Here is a 21,155-nt window from a genome sequence, read left to right as displayed (position 1 = left end):
TAACTCTACTTGTGGCTATCATTCTTCACTTTGCTGGGAGTACAGCTTTTCCAAGCTATTTAAAGTATAATGCATATTCTTTTAAAAATCAATCATTTTTGTCTCACATTTCTATAGTGTTACTAACTCCTGACCAGAATGAAAGCCAGAACTCATACAAGTAACGACTTTGCTGTTCTTTCTCCCCAGAGTCCACAGCTGAGACCCACCTCAACCCCTCGGGTCCAGTAAGGAATCAGTATCAGGCACAAGTGAGGTGAGTAGAGAGTTCAATAAAAACCCCCATTTTCTCCCCAGCGGTCCTTCCTCTGAAACCCAATTTTGGACAGGTGCACTAATCCACAATTGGCTGGACTAGGGACCTGCTTGTATTGGAATAACTTTGTAAGACTCACCTTTTTGCTTTAGTCTTAAAAAAAAAAAAAGGTTATATCTGTTCACAATTCGCAAACAATAAGAAAACATTAACCTCCATTAAACAGTTTAGCTAATCTGGTTGGTTCTGGAGCTAGCAAGAGCACCTTACAACACCCTGTGGACTCTGCTGAACAGCCTTCCATCTGCTGTATTGTAGACACTCAGGAAGGAAAGTGATGAAGTACAGTATACACGTGGTGGTGACAACATGTTACCCAATAGCTACTACAGGATGGAAGGGGAAGGTAAGCGTCGTCACCAAAATGACTTTGCCTGAAATGGAATTAGCCCTGTACTTCTAAGGCAGTGATTATCAGCTGGGTCGAGGCTGGCCTGTTTTAGAATCCTCTGGGAAGAATTTTCAAAGTATGCTTCCCCCTTATTCCCCTCTCCTCTCCCCACTCCACCTGGGAGATTTGGATATACTACTCTAAGGTTGCAAGAGTGAATGTGAGAATTTCCAGTAGAGCATTTATCTTTTGAAAAACTTTCCCAGGGGACTCAGAAACACTCTTAGGGTAAGAACCACTGTTTGTAAGAGTATATACAGTCTTAATTAAAAGTCATCTTAGACTCGAGTAGCAGGTTACAATGGATGGACCAAAATACATTATTTTATACATATCCACCTTCACCATGTATACCACGAACAGGAAACACGTGTACATGTGCTTGATTTATTTGACTAATGTAAGTGAGGGTAGTTTGAATATAACAGATAAGGCCTCTTGGAAGCAAAGAGAACCTGAATGGAATTCCCGAGGGTACAAGGACATGAACTGGTTAAACTGAGGGGAAAGCTGGGCCACGTCTCCTCATCTCCTTCTCACTTCCACTACCCTCTACATCAGGTTATAAATTATTTCAGGAAAGGAACTCTGTCTATGAGGTTCACAGTTTATACCCATCACCTAGCATTAACAGTAGCTCAGAGTAGTTGCTCAATATATAGTAGTTAAGTGAATGAATGACTAAATGTGGTGCTGCTAAATTAATTTGGCCTACAGAATCAAAACTAAATCTTTTATGTGGTATTTAACACCATCTGTAACATGGCTTCAACCTACTTACCCTACTGTTTCTTTTCTCTCCCCACAAATAGGCCTCCTGGAAGATCCTCTGTCATGTCCCACACTTCTTCATAATGCTTTGCTCATAAGCTGCCCTCACTATTCTTTTATTTCCTTCTAGCAACACACAGCTTATCCAAGTGAGAAAGATTTAGCCAAAAATTAGAAACAACCTATATTCAACCATCTGAGTGTGGATCAGTAAACTTATAATCGACAACACACAACTGCATAGCTATTAAAAAGTAACATCCAGGTATATAATCTTTTTTAACCAAATTGAGTTAGTGTGTGAACTGGAAAGAAAAAAAATCAATGGTAAACAAATAGAAGACTTTGAAATACCAGACCCAGACCATAAAATGGTACAAAATAATATAAATCATCATCTACAAAATTCCATAAGATAGAGGCAAAGTCATCCTTGCAGCCTTCAAACTCTGATGTAATTTGAAGCTAAAATAAAAACTTAGTCACCAAAGTATCTATTTTCTAAACTTTATTTGATACTTTTTAATAAAACAATATTGCCAAGTTGGAAATGCATTTTCATGAAAAAAAATCAGACTGGCTAAATACATTAACAGAAGCACAGCTAGCTTTACTAAGCACTAGAATATCAGTGTGACATTTGTTAGAGTTAACTATGATCATTTTGTATATAGCAACACATTAAAAAAAAGAAGTTTTTAACCTACCTCCACGAGAGGCAAGGACATTTCCATCATAGGAAAAAGTCACACAAGAAGTGTCCGTGCCCGGGTCGTGGGCCTGTTTATAGTGGAATTTAGGATGAACCTGTTTGAGAAGAAAAGCAAAATGGTCACATGTCATCTGAATTCAAATGAGAACGTTTTTGTGGCAAGAATATTTCACTTTATCATCCAGAAAATGATATATACATCTATATGTAAAATATTAATTTTACCTGATTATGGTTTTCTTTATTCTGGGGGAAAAAATTTCAAAAGGTTTTTAAAAACATCTATTTGCTTTAATAAGAGGAACAAAAAGAGATAAGGTAAGTCCTAGGAGGAGATATTTTTCAGACTACCTTAGCAAGCTCTGAGCAACTCAAGATTACCACAGCATTTAGTTTTCCTTAATATACTTACAAAGTACATTATATAGTTATGGGGACCATTCCCTATAGTAATCTGAAAGAGTAGATATGAATAAAAATTACAGATGAACATATCATTTATTAACTCCAAAATATCATTGTATTCTTAGTATATGCCAGACACTGTGCATGTGGTTATAGGTCTTGAACTGTCTTTAATGTGCCTATAGGATAATGTTGCTGAAGGTGACTATGACGACGACAATGATGACGGTGAAGATGATGATGATGAAAATGATGATGACAGCTAACCCCCCATACAATGCTTATTATCTCCTAGGCACTATATCCTTTACTATCTTGCCTATTTAATTTTCACAATCACTCTACAAGTTAGGTTCTACCATGATCATCTCCATTTTATAGATCAGGAAACTGAAACACAGACATGAAACACCTTGTCCCATGGCTAGCAAGCGGCGGAGTTGGGAGTATGAGCCAAAAAGCCTGCTCTTAAACACTATACCACACTCCTCCTCTGCTGATTCATGTTCATGGTCTTTTTACTTCTACTGTCGCTTCTGCATGGTTAATGACTTATAAAATAACTCTACTAACATGGCCATTCAGCTATGACTCAGTAACCGACATAGGCCAAAGTACTAGGGAGTCGATTAGCCCACATCCACCAGGCTGGATAATTCCACAGTGAGTTGACAGGGACACTGTAGCAATGACAGCATGTAGGTTTCTCCTAGGAGCCACAGGGATAGGAATACAAGTGACCCCCTCTCCATTGGTCTTGCAGAAAACCCAACAAAGAATGAGTCACAAAATAGCTCATAAACATCAGCCTCCCAACAATATCACTGATACACCATCACTGAGCTTCCACCTAAAAGGTTCTAGTGATGAGCACACTACCTCACATAAGCAGGCAGTTTTGTTTGTTTGTTTTAATAATTTGTATATACTGAGTTAAAATTTTCCCCTCTCTTCTTCTGGGTGACAGTCTTACAAATTTGCATTAAAGACATTTAAATATGATACCTCTACCTTTCACAGATACAAATAATTCATTGATTCAACCTTTTTTCATTAGGTATCAACTGTATAGCAGACACGAGGTTAAGCAGAGAAACCCAACGTGCCGAGATAAGCATAGCATGGCTTCTCTCCTCAGAGCTGACAGTCCCCTGAAAGGACATGGATGAGCATACAGAGTGACAAGTGGCACAATGGGGAAGTATAAAGTACTACTTGAGCCCTGATGAGAGGTTCTTAACCCAAACTTGAGAATAGGGGCAAAAGAGAGGCAAAAAGAACCTACTCTGGGTGGTAAACACACAATGCAATATATAGATGATGTATTATAAATTGTACGCTTGAAACCTAGATAATTTTACTAACCAATGTCATCCCAATAAATCTAATTAAAATTAAGGGGAAAAAAAGAAATCAGACACCCAGTGGACAAAGTAAGAGTTAGCAGACGAAGAAGAAGCAGGATGCAGGGACAAGAAAGAGTATTCCACTCAGAGAACTGTGTAGGCAGAATTTTGATCTCTAAGACTTCCGCCCCCTGCTGTTATGCCCATGAATGTGCTACTCTACATGGCAAAAGGGACTTAAGTCCCTTAAAGTTACTAATTAGTTAAAATAGGGAGATTATCCTGGATTATCCAGGTGGGATTGAAGCAGTCACTAAAGTGAGTCCTTAAAAGAAGAGCTCTCTCCTGGCTGAGGACAGAAGAGGAAGCCACAGAGAAGAGTAAATCAGGGTGTTTAGAGCAGCTGCTGCCATGTTGTTGGTCACAGACCGACTGGGCCCATTCGCGCCCATCCAGTCAGTCCTGTCCCGCAGGGTGGCAGGTGCGCTGTGGCCCCTGGTACAGGCTGCAGTGCCCACCGCCTTGGAGCCGCCAGTGCTGGGCGTGCGGCGGCCCTTCCTCTGCCAGCCTTGGGTCATTGCTGTGGGCCTCAATGTCCCTGCTTCTGCCCCTTATTCCCATACAGACATCAGAGTGCCTGACTGCTCTGATTATCGTCGCACTGAAGTGTTAGATAGAACAAAGTCTTCAAAAGAGAGCTCTAAGGCTAGAACAGGTTTCTCCTATTTGGTAACTGCACCAACTACTGTGGCTGTGGCATATGCTACCAAGAATGCCATCTCCCAGTTTGTTTCTAGCATCAGTACTGCGGCCGATGTGTTGCTCATGTCATAAATCGAAATCAAGTTATCCAATATTCCAGAAGGCAAGAAGAGGCTTTCAAATGGAGAGGCAAACTTCTGTTTGTGCTCCACAGAATCAAGAAGGAAACGGACCAGGAAGCTGCCGTTGAAGTGTCCCAGTTGAGGGACCCACAGCACGATTTAGAGCAAGTAAAGAAACCTGAATGGATTATCCTGATAGGTGTTTGCACTCATCTTGGTTGTGTGCCCATTGCAAATGCAGGAGATTGGGGTGTGACCTTGTCATGGGTCACGCTATGATGCGTCTGGCAGGATCGGATGGGGTCTGTACCTCTTAACCTTGAAGTTCCCTCACATGAGTTCCCCAGTGATAATACAGTGATTGTCGGCGAGGGCCCTGAACTCAAGTCACAGGCTCGTTCAGTCTTCATGTCACCTCAGGAGTGTTATTTGAGAGCAAGCCAGCTGTACTTCAAATTGGTTGATTTAACATTTCTAAGGATTGCTAAGAATGTATTTGCAAATGTCAGTATGAAGTAAGTCGAAGTTAATGTTGCATACTTTCAAGCATTCACCTAATGCAGCCACTGCTAACACTGCTGAATTAGGAAAAAAGAGTAAATCAGAGAGGGGAGTGTTTGACATGCCACTGTAGACTTAAGAGATGCGTCCAGGAAACGGAGATCTTGATTTTGCCGATAACCAGCAAGATGAAAAGACGACCCTGAACCCCAGAAGAGAGCCACAGCCCAGGCCAACACTTTGGTTTTAGCCTGGTGACATCCTAAGAAGAAAATCCAACTACACCATGACAGACTTCTTATCTACAGAAACTGTAAAATAATAATTGGTATTTTTAAGTGACTAAATTTCCGGTGGTTTGCTAAGAAACCATAGAAGACTAACACATGCATACTGGAAGGCCCAAAGGTAAAAGAGCTGGCTGCACTGCAAGAACTGAAAGAAGTGAACTGTGAGTAGAGGGAAAGGAGAGGTGGGGAGATGATGTGAAAAAGGCCCAGACCACCAGGGGCCTTGCAGGCCGGTTAAGAACCAACATTTTATCCTGAAGCAAAAAGAAGCTGCTGGGGGAGCTTTCCCAGTGGAGTAGCATGACTATGTTTGCTTACTTTTAAAAGATTATTCTGGACCCATGTGGAGAACAGGTTGGGAAAAGTTTGTTCCTGGAAAAAACAAAACGCTGCTACCAACCTCAACCAGGAAAATCTACCACCTCATTATAGTTCACCAAGTGATCAATGACTAAACTCTAAATAAAGGTTTTGAAAGCTACTGTAGTGGTAACAGTTTTACCAAAAAGTCCTATATTTAAATTTGGCATCTCAGTGAAATTAACTTAGCTCTTTTTTTAAATTTGTTTGAAATGTTTTGTTTGTTTTTAATGGTAAGAAATACAAATATACATCTAAACAGAAAGACGAGCCACAGTTCAGGAGACAGTAAGGCAGTGTCTGATAAAAAGAGCACTGGGCCCGGACCAAGAGATAGGAAATCTACACCTAATTCAGTCAAAACCTGGCAGTGCCACTGGGGACAAATTACTTAACCTCTCAGATCACAATTCTATCTTCTGTAAACTAAATAATTGACCTGGATGATTTCTAAGATTACTTACAGCATTATTATTCTTAGTGAAAAGACAAAAGCCGGTAAATACATAATATTTTTATAGTTTGACTAACTGACCAATATGTACATTCCTAATAGGACAAAGTAGATCTTGAATGCCAATATTCGAAACTACAAATGCACATATACACATAGACATGTACGTATACATATACCAGTACAGTGGGATAAAGAACCTTAAGAGGTGTAGCATCCAAAGGAATCATAACTGTAAAGTTCAGCGCGAGCCCAGAAGCAAGCAGGTAGTTCCATTTGTTAGCCTAATTCTAATCCTTGTTGCCCCAGAGGGGAGAGATGGTGTTGTGAATCTGCTGCTTCCTACATTGGTCTTGCTTCCCCTGTTCTTTTTACTGCCCTGAGTAAGATTCTAGGGTTTAAAGACAAAAAGTCATGTGGTGCTCAAGTAAAGAAAACGTGATCTGTTTCGAAACTTAAGAAAAGATTCCGCTGGACCTAACAGGTGACAGTGCAAATGCAATGCAATGAACTGAATGGGAACAAGCGATTTGGACTGCAGTTGACTTTGCCTTAATCTAATAATAAAGGACTGAACCACATATTCATCTGCTACACTTTTATATCTCCTCCCGAAGGTACTACTTTAGATGGCCATCATGGAGGAGACTGGGTGTTTTGAAGCTTTGACAATTCATGTTTTATAATGCAGAGTGAATATATATGATGCAGAATATATGTAATGCAGAAAGAGCCAACAAACAAGCCCCACCCTGTCTTTCTGACTTCCCGTGATATTTTCTACTGATAGATTTACATCTTAGTGCAACACCCTTTAAAGTAGCATATTATGCATAATATGACTGCATATTAATAATTAAGGAGAGAAAGAGATTGTATTCAAAAGAATCTATGAGTGTTTCCTCTTTTAAAGGACCTAATATAACAGAGGCAAAATGTCCTCACATGAGACGGACAGCTCACAGATTCTGTGTGAAAAGGGCTGTTCTATTATTAACTTCACTTTAACAAAAGTTTATTCCAATGAAATAGATTGCCAGAGGGGATCTTAAACTTGCATAAAACATCAACACCCAGACAGTCCATGATGACAAATACCCTCACACTCTGAAAACAAAGTCAGCCTGACTGAACAACACTTCTGGCACAATGTGGGAAATCTAAAACTGCAACTTTTCCTTTAACTGTTTTTACAATCATCCTAGGCAAAGAACATTGTTCTTTAGGGAAGTTGAGTTATTAACTCCTTTATATAGGTTTCCTATTTTTAGGAGTGCCTTATGTTATGATTTGGAGAGTATCAAGTCTCAAATAGTCATAGTGATGGAAAACGCAAGCACAAAAACCCAGAGTTTTAAATGGCCTGAGATCATACAGTATAAACTCCCAACTAGCAAAATTGTCCCTAAATCCCTTCTCAGCAGATGGTTATGGAGCCTCTACCAGTACCAAACTCACTACATAACAAGCAACATCAGCCCATTTCTGGGTGTTTCTAATTGGCAACACCTTTCTTAATCTGGGTCCAAGAGTCCCTCCTTCTAACATCTGCTTATAAGTCCTGGTCCTGCCTTCTGTGGCTCTGCTGACTAATTCTAGTGTTTCTTCTCTGATGGAGTCTGGCAGATTCTCAAAGAAAAATATGATGCCTTACACAAAAACTTAAACATATTTTTAAAATATTCCACAAAGTCTGTCACTTCCTGAAATCCTGAATAATCCAAACATTCTACAGTGGTTCCAATGGTCGGTGAGTGTACACCCAGCCGCTTGCCTGGATCCCAGTATCATTCTACGGCTCCAGTGTGTGTGCATCAATGCAAGAGGAAGGACAGCCCGCAAAATGATCAAAACATGTTTTGTAATGAATAGAAACAGTGGAATAAACTAGTTTAAATAAGAGAAATGTCACGAATTGCTGGGCTGAAAAGAGAAATATCTAATGGAAAGAATACTGGTCCTAGAGCCATGCCAACTGGATCCAAAATTACACCTTAACTACATTTTCGTTTGACCCTGGCGTAGTTGCTTATCTGTCCCTCAGTTTATGAATCTTTAAATAACATGCCCTACATACTGTTTCAGTTCTACCCTTCTCCCCAACTCCCAAAGAGACTGAGTTACATTTGACCTACTGTCTCCCTGCCTTGGTCAGTATCACAAATGCAGCAAGTCTGTCATGGGTACCTCCTCTCAAAACGCTGCTGAAACGCACTGTGCTACCAAGACACAAACTCCAAGAGCAAGATGAAGCAAATGCTAGGCCATCTAACGAACTAGATGCAGTAACATTTGATTGTCCTTTCAAATCTATTTCTAGGACCTTCTCAATTAATTTAAATTTCCTTTCTCATTCATAAATTTTCATTCTATTTTCAAGCTTAGGGATAACCAAGCAATTCCAATCAATTCTATATTTCCAATCACATGTTAGGGTTGGATTCAAAATATGCCAGGGTTTTTCTAAGGGTCCAGATTAAAAAACAGAATAAATACAGATCTAGACTGAATATAATTTCCTGAACACAATATACGTTTCTCTGATTTGGGAGACCTACTGCAAGGCTAATGAGGAGAATGTGTACAAGAGTACAGGGACTGTCATGTAAAGGTTCGCCCACACCCTATTCCCATGATGCCTTCACTTTAGTGAAGGAAAATGGACAATAAAACCTCTCCAGTTAATTCTCAAATTCTTGAAATTAATATATTGCATGAACATATGGTATAATGACAAAGAACACAGACTGTGGAGTTCGAATCCAGGCTCCACCACTTACCATCTACATGATCTTGGGCTAATCTCCCTATGCCTCTCTACGCCATCTACAAAATGAGAATAATAATAGTGCCCACTTCACAAGCTGTTGTGAGAATTTAATGACTCAATGCAAATGTGGCACATTCCTTTGCAATATGACTTTGCTGTTCTTTTATCGGAGATGAGGCATCTATTTCTCTACACCTTGAGTCTGGGTACGGACATGACTTAACACTCCTTTCTTTCCTCTCTCTTTCATAGGGGTATGACCTGCCTCATGCTCTGCCTCTCCCCTGCCTTCTCAGGCCCCCTCCCCATGTCCCCTTACAGGCCTTTCCTCAGTAAATCTCTTATGTGTTTAATCCTGTTTGGTGTCTGTCGTGCGGGAGACCCTGCTCGCTGCGCCATTTGTCGTGCGGGAGACTGTCGTGCTGGGAGGCCTGCGGGGTCTCTGCTCCCGCTCCCCATACAAGAACGCAGGACATGGTGAGGCCAAAAAGGAACACCCACGGAGCCATAGGTAGGGGAGTCATACCACTATATTCTCTCTGGCGGCACTATACTCTCACTGGAGGCTGGATCCACACTGTCCGCAAACCGCCATCCACGCTTGCCAGCCCAGCCGCCATCTTCTTGCTAGCCCCCATTCTTCTCTCTCCTCTCCCTCTTCTCTGCTAGCCTAGCCACAGCAGTTATATTAGTGGCCAATGGCTCACTGGTTACAGCTGACGGCCAACTAGCCACAGCTGATGGCCATGCAATCACAGTTGATGGCCATTTACTACCTGAGCCAGGCACCTGTCTATGTGAGGCCGAGAGCCTGGAAACTACTTTCTGGGGCTCTGCCCCCACAGTGTCCGTTTCTCAGAGGACCTAGACTAACACGAGTGGTGCCAGGAGTGATCTGACAACACAGGTGTTAAGGTGAAAACCTGGGACTGCCTCATGCATCGCCTGGTAGGTAAGGAGGATATTATCCTAAGTGGAATATAGACCGCAGATACACTCTAGCCCTTGGTAGTGGTCCAGCTGCTACAGATTTCACTGGAGGTGACCTCAGAAAACTTCCTGGTGCAGAGGAATGTCCTTGTGGGTATGATGTTTTAGGCATTTAAAAGATATGGGAGGAACAATGCCTACAAAGACAATAATTGCTGGTTACTGCTAAGTCGTATGGATACCCTGCAGAGGGCTAATGGGAAACGGAGGACCATTAACAGTTAAAGATTAAGTGGCAGAACCAGAGGGCCACTTTAGTAGCTTTCAAAGAGGCCCTCGTCTCCTGTAGTGGAAGAGCAGACACAGCTGAGCAACATACAAAAGCAATCTGGTGGTTAGATTTATAGAGCTCCAGAGACATTTAAACGCTCAGCCAAGGCAGGTCTGCTATTCTAAGGTCAGAGCTCTAGTTGGGAAACCTGAGACCATGAAACATAAGGAGAGGATATTTGGATGGATGCCCATAGGATGCTGGATCTGCAGACCCCCCGGAACCCTCACAGAAATGGCCCGCTCTTGCCCCGTAAGAGCTACAACTTCCTTTGCAATGGATGATGCTACAACTGTTCCACCTCCACAAGGCAGCAGGTACCTTCTCTTAGGATCTGCCCCTACCTCCTCTCCTGGCCCATGACTAGGCTAAGCCAATGACTAGGGTTGAAACCCAATATTACTAAGTTGCAGAAGTGGCTGGGCCTGATAAGAGAGAAGGCGATAGATCACACTAGAAGATGTGAGAATTAACTAGCAGCTACTGGCCGGAGCCATGAAGTACCTTGAGTTTGGATTTTGAAGATGCTTAATCAACGGGGCCTTGATGTAAGATTACGTAAACAGGATTCATTGATTTGGGGGCACATTTTTTGACAAGGACACCAGGGGATGGGGCAACCTTGCTGCTAGGATGCTATCAGAGGCCTGGAAAAGTGATAGCCAATGTTGAGAAAAAGAAAAACACCTCAATTGCCCTGGCAGATGACAGAAAAGACTAAGAAGGCTGGGGGAAGTGGGCATGCGAGAGTGTATACATGGTATCAAGCCAGGAAACACAGAATATTATTTTCCATGGGAGGGCCCGGAGGAAATACCATTCACCAAAGGCCATCAGGAATGCACAGGTAAGAGGGAGCCAGCATCGCCAAGAAGTTCAGTGGCAGCTCTCCTCTGTAGCCCAGGATTAATGTCACAGAGGTGGGCCATCAACATCCATAGGGATGATGGAGCTTGAAGTAATAAAATCTGGGTTGCAGTGTTTAGTTGCTAGAAGCCAAAAAGCTGCAATGAATAGTGACTGACAAGGTCATAGAGGCAACCAAGGGGGCTTGATGTGCAGGGAGTTGTGGCTGTGGTTGACAGAACCTGGCATTCCTCTGAGCAGAAGACATGGGCGGACAACAAAGGCACTGCTTAATATTTACAATCGAAAAGAGAGACAAATGGAGGAGCAGGAGCCTAAGGGTAATCACCCCAATAAAAAGTCATGCTCCCTTGCTCTGTTTCCCTATCTGAGCCTATTTCAGATCAGGAGCCTACTGACTAGAGAGGTAACCAGATTCCAAAGAGGAAACACTGTGCTACTCAGTGGGACCATCATTCTAGTCCTCCCATGAAGGGATTACTGGTACAGACGTAAGTAGTAGTCCCAACGGCAGCTGCTGTGCTGAACGAGATATCAGAGCTGGTGCATGTTAACAAAGGCTTGGGGTGGCTTCGGATTAAGGACTTCCCATTGGCTTGGCCAAAGCTTTCTTAGAACTGCATGGCAGTCTTAGATGCTTCCTAGCCAACTCTTTCCTTCCTTCCTTCCTTCCTTCCTTCCTTCCTTCCTTCCTTCCTTTCTTCCTTCCTTCCTTCCTTCCCTCCCTCCCTCCCTCTTTCCTTCATAGGGGTCAAACCTGCATCACCATTTGATAGTCTCTAGTCTCCTCCGGTTCCCCACCCACTGTTCCCTTATGGGAGTTTTGGCAAGAAATCTCTGACATATCCAATGCCGCCTTAGCATCTGCTTCTTAGCATCCCTAACAACACAGGACATTAGCAAAGAAGACACGAGCAGAGACTTGTAAGGGCATATACATGGGGACTTGCTGTCTCGCTGCTTTTGGAATGCAGCTGCTTTGTGAAAAAACATGAGTTAGCTTCCTAGATAACCAGAGACATGTGCCCAATCATCCTTGTAGCACCAGCTCACATCTAGCCAACAGCCAGACACGTGGGTGAGGGCATCGTAGACCATCCAGCCCCAACGAAGCTATTATTAGGTTGGTACAAAAGTCATTGCGGTTTAAAAGGTTAAAAATAATTGCAAAAACTGCAATTACTTTTGCAACAACCTAATAGTTTAACTGCAAATGCAACAGAGAACCCAGGAGAAATCAACCAAGCCAGTTCAGACCCGAAGTACTGCCCAACGGACCCACAGAATCATGAAAATAATAAATATTCACTGTTCTAAGCTACTAAGTTTTAGGGTCGTTTGTTATGCAGCATGAGTTAATGCAATATATACAGGGTGTGACTAGTGCCTGACAGATAGCCAACATTATGTAAGTATTTGTCCTTATTTTAAGTTGGATGCTACTATACGGGCATTAATAACTTTTTTAAAAGTTCGATGCTCTCTCTTCTACCTTACTTAATTAGCATTCTGCCAAATAATATCTAACATAAACTAGTCCTGCAACCCTACAATTAAAATTTATTCAACTTTATCATGTCTTGTTCTTTATATAACCACCACACTCTTCTCTTGCCTTTTTGCATCTGTCTGTGAGAGCAAAAATTCTCTCTAGCAATGTTTCTTAATCCTTGCTATGGTTGCTTGTCATACCCATTGCCTCTAGATAGTTGTAGTCTGTTTCCAAACAGTTGCAGCCATTTCTTCTGTATATTATTTGAAACCAAATAAGACAGTGATTCCAGCAGACAATATTAAACAAGAGAAGAAAAATGCTTAAAAACAGCTCATTCTTGGAGGCCATGAGGGGAGGATTGTGTTTAAGTTGCTTTTCTTTACGGTACTAAGATGAAAGCTCTTTCCCCACATTTCTGATCCTTTCTTTCAAGTAGGTCAGCCTCAGATTCTTTCTTTCCCAGGCATGTCATCTGAACTCCAAGAACCCCAGTGAGCCTCAGAGTACAGTATAATATGTTACGCATCACATATCATGGTGCTTACAAGATGAACATACTTAATAAATATAGCAAATGAAACTCTGAACTTTTGAGCATGTTTCAAGGAAACAATATATTTCACAGTAAGCTGACAGTTTTCCAAGTTTCCAACTTTTCTAAAAAAGATAATTATTGTTCCAGCCAAGATGTTTTTTTCCTTCCCTCATTCCTTCCTTCTCTCTCTCTCCCCCTCTGTCCCTCCCTTCTCTTTTTTAAAGAAATAAGTTAGACAAAAGAAATGATATCTGACAAAGGTTTCTGAAAAGTACATTCACCATCCCCCATAAAAGTGTGATAATGAAATTTTTAGAATTCACATTTACAGTGTCAACCACGTTTACTGAGGACCCATTATACACACAAAAATGAGATATACAAACGGAGAGATGACAGGGAATTTTTTCCAAATGATGTGCAAGTTGGGAAAGGGAGAGAAACATGTAAAACCCTTATTCTCTCATAAAACATTCACTGCATCAACTTTCAGCCAGGTTTAGGGAGCATCAAAACGACTAAGAATTGGCCTGTGCCATAATGGAGAAGCTCACAGGTGAGAGAAAGATAGAGGGACAAACACAGAGGCACAGAGAACTAGTCAGCGTGAGCATGTATGACCATGGTTGAACTCTCCAGCCGCGTTCTCTGCTCTCAGTCCAGGTTCACTGTGTAACCACTGTGATTTCAGAAACCAGCTATGACTTAGCATTTATTTTTCGACTGTGTTTGGCAAAGAGATAGCCCAGCCTTCATTCATAACTAGATAATGTTGCAATTACATGCCTGTTTGGTCATCTCAAACCAGGTGACTGCAATGTGTGACTACCTAGGGCTCTATCTGATGACCAGCTGGACGCTGCAGCTGCAGCTGCAGGAGAAAGCTCAGCCACTGAGATGCGTGAGTCACAGGCAGAACATGACGCCACTGCTCTGGAATCTTCTGGCTCCCCATGTGCTTGCCACTTGAAATTCAAGGTGTTTACTTTAGTCTATAAAACAAACCCCTTATGGCTAAGGCACAAGTTACCTTCACATTAATCTTCCTTCTTATAAACCCTAGCTGAGAGCAGTTGGTAGAATAGTTAGGAACTGTAGAGTTATGCTTCAAGAAAACTTAGATGTAAAAAAATGTTAAAGCCCTACCGAAGATCCATGCTTTTAGAATTTCAAGAAGGCATAAGATGAAACTTTGGACTTTGACACTCCTTTACAATCTTGAGACATCATAGAGAATCATTTAAAGACGGGGATATTATCTGATTAGACCATTTAAATATCTGGTATATTTTACTGTTCTGATTTTAAACAAAGTATAATGTTTTTTCTAGGGAGAAATGAGGTAACAGAATCTCTTATGATATTCTGTAGGTTTCCAAGGGAGGATATCACCTAAATCACCAAGAGGGATGATTTAAGAAGAAAGTCCTTCCAGAGAGACAGTCCAAAAGCAGGGTTTCCCAGAGGATGTTTTGTGTAACATCAGCATGTCCAGGGGTGGGGTGGCGGGTGGGGGTCTTTCTATACTCAAGTAAGTCTGGGAAACTAGAGTTTATTTGCATGCCATGGCCTTGTCTTGAAGATTCGCAATGCACATTAGTATATTAAAAGCCAGAGTCTTTTAAATAGTAGTCCTAGAATAAATCAACCTCTTTAACATTTCCAAAACTTATTTGACTATGGAACCTTTTTTTTTTTTTCCAGATAGTACATACTAACACAAATAGAACTAACGTTCTCTGGACCTTAATTGGGGAAACATGCATCTAAGGCAAGAGTCACTAAACTTTTACTGGAAAGGGCCAGACAGTAAATATTTTAGGCTTTGAGAACTGACTGACTATACTGTCTCTGTTGCAACCATTCACTTCTGCTATTATAGCGTGAAAGCAGCCACAGGAAATGCATAAACAAATGGATGAAGCTGTGTTCCAATAAAACTTTATTTACAAAAAGAGGTGTTAGGCTGGATTTGGCCCACGGTGTGCTCACCTCTAATCTAGAGAGCACAAAAATCTTAGGAAAAGGCACTCAATCTGTAAAATCACTGTTACATAAACTAAAGGCTTTCTCGTGATGCAATAATAATTTTAACTTGTAACACTTAATAGTGGTGGGAATAATAATGACAACAGGTATGTTTATTGAACACGCTGCTACTTTGTGCAGTAAAACATACATCTTCTAATTTCATTCTTAAAACAAGCTTCCTGAGGTGTGTAATTATTATGTCATTTTACAAACAAAAAAACCTTAGGCTTAGCGAGGTAACTTACCCAAAGACAGGTAACTAAGTGAATTGTCGGAGCAAAAATTCAAACCCTGATTCTAACTACAGAAACTACTCTTCACTAAAACACCTCTTTTTGCTTATTTATTTATATGTATTATGTGTGTGTGTGTGTTTGTGTTTATTAGTTGCCAGGTATCTTTTGGATTTGTATAGATTATTCTAGTAATGGCCCTAAATGAATTGCATTTCCTTATATCCTCAGGAAGGGCAGTGCAAGAAGAGAGATGGATAACAGGAAGTAACTTCTTTCTCCTTCAGACTATATAACAGTTTTTTTACGCTAGTAGGGATTTCTGAAACAAATTCTAATAGGTTGGTGCAAACGTAATTGCGGTTTTTGCAATTACTTTTGCACCAATCTAATATTACAAATTCCTCCTAAGGCAGAAGCTAGTAGTCTTTAATCCACACACACGCAGTAAAAATCACAAACCAGTCCTTTTTCACCCCCCTCTAGTCCCAGTCAAAGGGTCTGGTACATGATAATAGCAGCTAACATTTATTGGGCATTTACTATGGGCTATATACTATCCTAAGTGCAGGGTATGTATTAACCCCTTCAATCTTCCAGCAACCTTATGAGGGAAATACTATTATTATCTCCACTTTTCAGGGAGGACGTGGAGGTGCAGAAAGGTAAGGTTAATTGCCCAAGGTCAGGTGGTCAGTAAGTGGCAGAGCCAGGATTTGAACCCAGGCAATCTGGCTCCAGGGCCTACACTCTTCACCGCCTCTATAGACATACAGACCACGGCTCTTCTGACCTCAGGCTCCCTCTGCTCTGGCCCCCATTTATAAGCGAGGTGGGCCTGGACTCTGCGCAGCACCCTTGCTGTTTCCTTACTAGGCCAGCCCTCTCCCCAACCACGAAGGGAGTGTGAAGGAGAAAGGTGAAGAAGTGCAGCAAGCGAGCGAAAGGTGGGGCAGGGAGGAGCCCTCCACCACTTTCTGGAAACAGATGAAACCCTTGCCAATGACTAAACAACCCAATTCCAGATCACTGGTTAAATTCAGTCCATAAGCATAGGCTGATTAGCCCTGACTCAAGATCCCATCCAGAGGCCCTGAAGTAACTTAAAACTTGGTAAATAACACAAGTTACAGCTGGCGGTGAGGAAATCCCACTAACTGCTGTGGATCTCCTTAGTTGTGCACTGTATGTTCCGTTTCCTCCTCCATCTTTACTCTTTAGTTTGGGGTGACAGGAGTTAGGATCTTAGACTGTCTCTATCACGTAAGAAGCACAAATGTGAACACAAGTGCAGCTTTCACTTCAGCTCTTTAATTGAAGAGGAGCTTGAAAGCACTATGCCAACACCGGAAGCACAGTGCCGCGGAATGACCTGCCTAGACAGGAGGGAAAGCCCTGGCAGTCACCCCTTTGAAGTCCAGCTGCCTGAGATTCACTGGCAGGCGACCTTCAAAGCAAGCCGATGCTTCCTTCCCTCAGCCTGGCCGCCAAGCTTCCCGGGCAGCTGGGCAGATTTAGCCACTCTCTGCCCAGCTGTCTGTGAACTCTGGCAGCCAGTTCAAGTGAGGGATAGAGAGGTGGTGGAGAAGGGAGGGGGAGGAAGAGGGAGTGGTGGGGGGAGGACGGCGGCGAGCCGAGTGGCGCCAGGGCAAAGAGGATGCTGGGTCTCCTTGGAGCCAACCTTACCGATGTCAGTCAAAAGACCGAGCTTCCAAGCGACGCATAATCCAACTCCACTACAAAGCAACTTCTGAGGGACCAGAGAGATTTCAAATACACTTTCCTTCAAAAGCTGAGTGGATCTCAAATGTACTCTTCTAAAGATGGCCCAGTTGCTGCAGATAACAGTCCAATCTCTACATAGGGATGCAGGGGACAAAGTGAAGGTCAAGAATGAAAAAATGCACAGTCCTTTACTAATTTTAATTTTCCAGCAGCGTGAGTTTATGCTTCTTATAAACTTTTGGGGTTGTTTGCCAAGTTTGTTGTGGCAACCCTTCTGTTCCCCTGGCAGCCAATAGCCGAAACCACTTATCTGTTTCTGCGCCTGTGCAGCAGATGCTTGGGGAAGACTGGCTCGTTTAACATAAACATTCCCAGTGTGTTGTTATGTTTATCCTCTGGAGCCATATGCTTGAGTGCAGAACAGTGAGTGTTATCAGCTGCAGGTGCAAAAAGGGATGCAGAACAGTTCTGTTAGTGACAACAAACTTTCAAGAGAAGTCAAAGAACGAGACCTTAAATTTGATCAAGCAGGAGACTATGAAAGCTACTAAAATATGAGAAAGTGGAAATAAAGAGTTGAAGGGTCATAAACAGGGCAGGACATCATCAGATGTGCATTTTAGATGGAGTTCTCTGGTAACTAGATGGCGATGGAGGAGAGGGAGATTGGAAACCAGGGGGAAACAAATTTTAAGGAATCTTTTCTCCAGTTTTGTACAATTTGGTTAGGAAAGGAATGTATGGATGAGCTTTTACTATGCACCCTGACAGTCTGAGGAAAAGACCTAAATATTCAGATAAACTATCAGATTAAGTCACTAGTTACAAATACGTCCTCATCCCTGCTCTTTAGATCTCTCTAGAACCATATGACATAGCAGCCAGCATTAAGTACAGTGACGGCAACGACATATAATCCAAAACTTATTATCTAACTTTAAAAGTATAATACTGAGCCTGTAGAAGAAGCACCAATTAATATTTGCAGAAATTAGTCTAGCTGTTTATTCACTCATTCTACAAATATTTATGGAGGCCTTGCTACGTGCAAGGCACGAGGCTAAGTGTTGCAAAGGAGTAACATATTAGTAAAATGGCTCCCTACTCTCAAGGAGATCTGTCTAGAAAGGAAGGCAAACATAAAAACAAATATATGCAATGCACTGTGCAATAAATAATGGCAGTATCCACAAAATATATAGTAAGCGCACAAAATAATGGTCAACTCTACCACGGTAGAACTTTAAGGGTGACAGGTTGGCAGTGGAGGAAAGAGAAATCAGGTAAAGACTGGTGAGGATTCTTAACTGTGGTCTTTGAAGGTAAGTGGATCACTAGAAACACAAAGAAGGGTTACTCCAATAGAGCCTCAGAATATAAAAGACTCCCAAGTGTGAAACTGCCATTGCTTTTCGAACCACAAGTGGTACTACGAACAGACCAGTAGCAGAGAAGATGGAAGAGCTGGAGGTCAAATCATTAGCCTCGGATGCCCTTCTATGATGTTTGAATGGGTACCCTGTGGGCAATGTTAAGCCTCTGAAGGGTGTTAAGGAGAGAGGAGTAATATGATCACATCTGTATTTTAAGATCACCCTGCAGCAGTGGGAAAGACAACCTGGAAAAGGGAAGACTGAGGACAGGGAGATGAGTTAAGACACACCTGCAGTGGTCCAATGAGAGCAGGTGAGGGCTTGAAGCTGAGTAATGGCAGAGTATGTATGTCTGAGAACAATGTAAGTTGTAGCTGGTGACTCTGGTGTGGGCAGTTTCAGCAAATCTGTGAAGTGGACACAGCAGATAGAGTCTATTCTGGGTAGAAACCCGACGTTGAAAGAAGAGTTGGAGAAGGCTTTTGTTAAATCAAAGAAATAAAAAGCAGAAACTTGAGCATATTTTCTAGGAGCCAATAGGGATGAAAAGGATAAAACTACAGGAAAGGGAGCAACTGATAGAATTAGGTCTTGGAGGAAGCAGGAAGGACAAGATCAAGTGCACAGGTGGAAGGATTAGTGAGGAACTACACGAAAAAGACCTCTTCCTTGGAGACTGGAAGGAAGGAGGCTGAGAGACCAAGGAGGCATGAACACAAGATACATTTATTCATATGAGGGCGAAGAGTCTGACAGAAGTCCAGCTATTGTCCTTACTTTTCCATGTAAAGGAGGGGAGATGATTGAATAGGGAGTGGCGGATTGTAAGACGAACCAGAGAAGAGCTGGGTAAGTTTGAAAATACCTGATGAGATGAAATGACAGAGATGACTGGATAGGAAAAAGGAAGCGATTACCAAAGACAAGGCCAAGAAAAAAATGTATACCATAAATCTGGAATAGTGCCAACCTGCAAAACTGGGGGTTTTGTCAAGTTGGACTTACAGCAAGAGTGAGGAAGCAAAGGAACCCTACTACTGGGGTTGCAGGGCAGAAAACAAAAAACAAAGCACAGTTTAAAATCTTGGTAAAATGTGTACTGCAGAAGTCAAGTGATTTTTTGCCTTTTTGTCCAAGGACTGTGCCCCAGAGTTAACTGGTTTGAATTTGTGTTTTGAATTTGCACCAAAAGTCAAAGTTGAGGTCAATGTCATGCAACTTGAACTTGACGACTCCATTAAAAAATAAAACTTTTCTCCTTTTTTAAATATACACTTTATTTGAAAAGCACGGCTTCACAACCAACAATGATAGTATCAAAACTTTGCTTATTCTGAGCTTAGTAGTAACTCATTTCAAAAAAAGCAGGTGTTCCAATTTCACTCACTTTAGAAATCAACTTGAAACAAACGTCTATTTGGTGACCTCTACGTCCCTGGCATTATGCCATGCCATGCTTATAGGAACCAATGCAAAAACACAATCCCTGCCTTCAAGATGATTACACTCTAATTCATATTTTAAGAGTTTTAATAATGTTTTTATTTGTTAAAAACTTACATTTACTTATTTAAAAACTTCTTATTTTTCCCTGTTCATTATATTGGTTAATGATCCTGGTGATGTGACTCTTTCAACTAAAACCACAAAAATGAACACTGACCAAGTACTAACTGTCAGAGGAAAACTTTTTTTAAGAAAGTATTTTCATTTATTTTTGAATTGGAAGAAGAAAGAAGACGGAAGAAACAAAAATTTATAACACTCTACAGGCATTCGAGAAATTAAGGATTTTGGCTTCTCTTAATAAACTAAAAGATCTAATCCCCTTATTTTCACATTGCAACAACAGGCTGATGGAGAATGTATTTGGAAAAATCACCCAGTTTTCACTGGTTTTTCTTTACTACTCACACAGAACACTTCACTTCTGACACTTCCGGTCACCAAATGTGTGGAGGGTTTTTCCTCACACCAAGCAATTCTCCATGACACCAGCTCCATGTCCCATAATTTAACTCAATTATTCTGTCTTAAAATGGCTGGCAAATAGATGAGAGAGAGCAAACTGCTGCTCTATCACTCTTATCAAAAACCTGAATTTGGCTATTTGTGGATGTCTATATTACTCATTGATTATCCACTCTCTAAGCACTAATAAAGTACCTAATTGTGAAGCTACGGCTAGAGAGGTGGCAATTGCTTAGGGAAACTTACAGTGGGGTGTGGCAGGGGAGCTGTAAGGGCGCTCACACAGGCAGATAGAGAGGAGGAACGACTAATTCTGCATAGGGGGTAGGAATGTTTTTACGGGGGTAATGGCATTTAAGGAGCATTTTGGAGTATAACTAGGAGGCTGCCAGGCAGAGAAAGGGGCAAAGTATATTCTAGGAAGAAGGAACATCATTTTTTAAGGCAGAGAGTGGGCAAAGGCATAGCATGTTTAGAGATGACAAGGTAGCTGAATATTCGTGGTGACCCTCTTCACTATTACC

General features: G+C 41.6%; 1 protein-coding gene and 1 pseudogene across 1 annotated transcript in view; one reads left to right on the top strand and one right to left on the bottom strand.

Annotated features, from left to right (window-relative positions):
* Positions 1-21,155, bottom strand: part of WDR70 (WD repeat domain 70) — a 238,384-nt gene that overhangs the window by 42,941 nt on the left and 174,288 nt on the right. Inside the window, exon 12 of the mRNA XM_074328991.2 lies at positions 2,186-2,285. Coding sequence (XP_074185092.1) covers positions 2,186-2,285 — 100 coding nt within the window. The remainder of the gene's footprint in view (positions 1-2,185; positions 2,286-21,155) is intronic.
* On the top strand, positions 4,353-5,284 carry LOC109450170 (cytochrome b-c1 complex subunit Rieske, mitochondrial pseudogene; annotated as a pseudogene).

This window comes from Rhinolophus sinicus, chromosome 3, assembly GCF_057876585.1.
Source record: "Rhinolophus sinicus isolate RSI-liver-muscle chromosome 3, RSI-T2T, whole genome shotgun sequence".
Lineage (NCBI taxonomy): Eukaryota > Metazoa > Chordata > Mammalia > Chiroptera > Rhinolophidae > Rhinolophus > Rhinolophus sinicus.
This window is presented reverse-complemented; position numbering and strand designations above follow the sequence as displayed.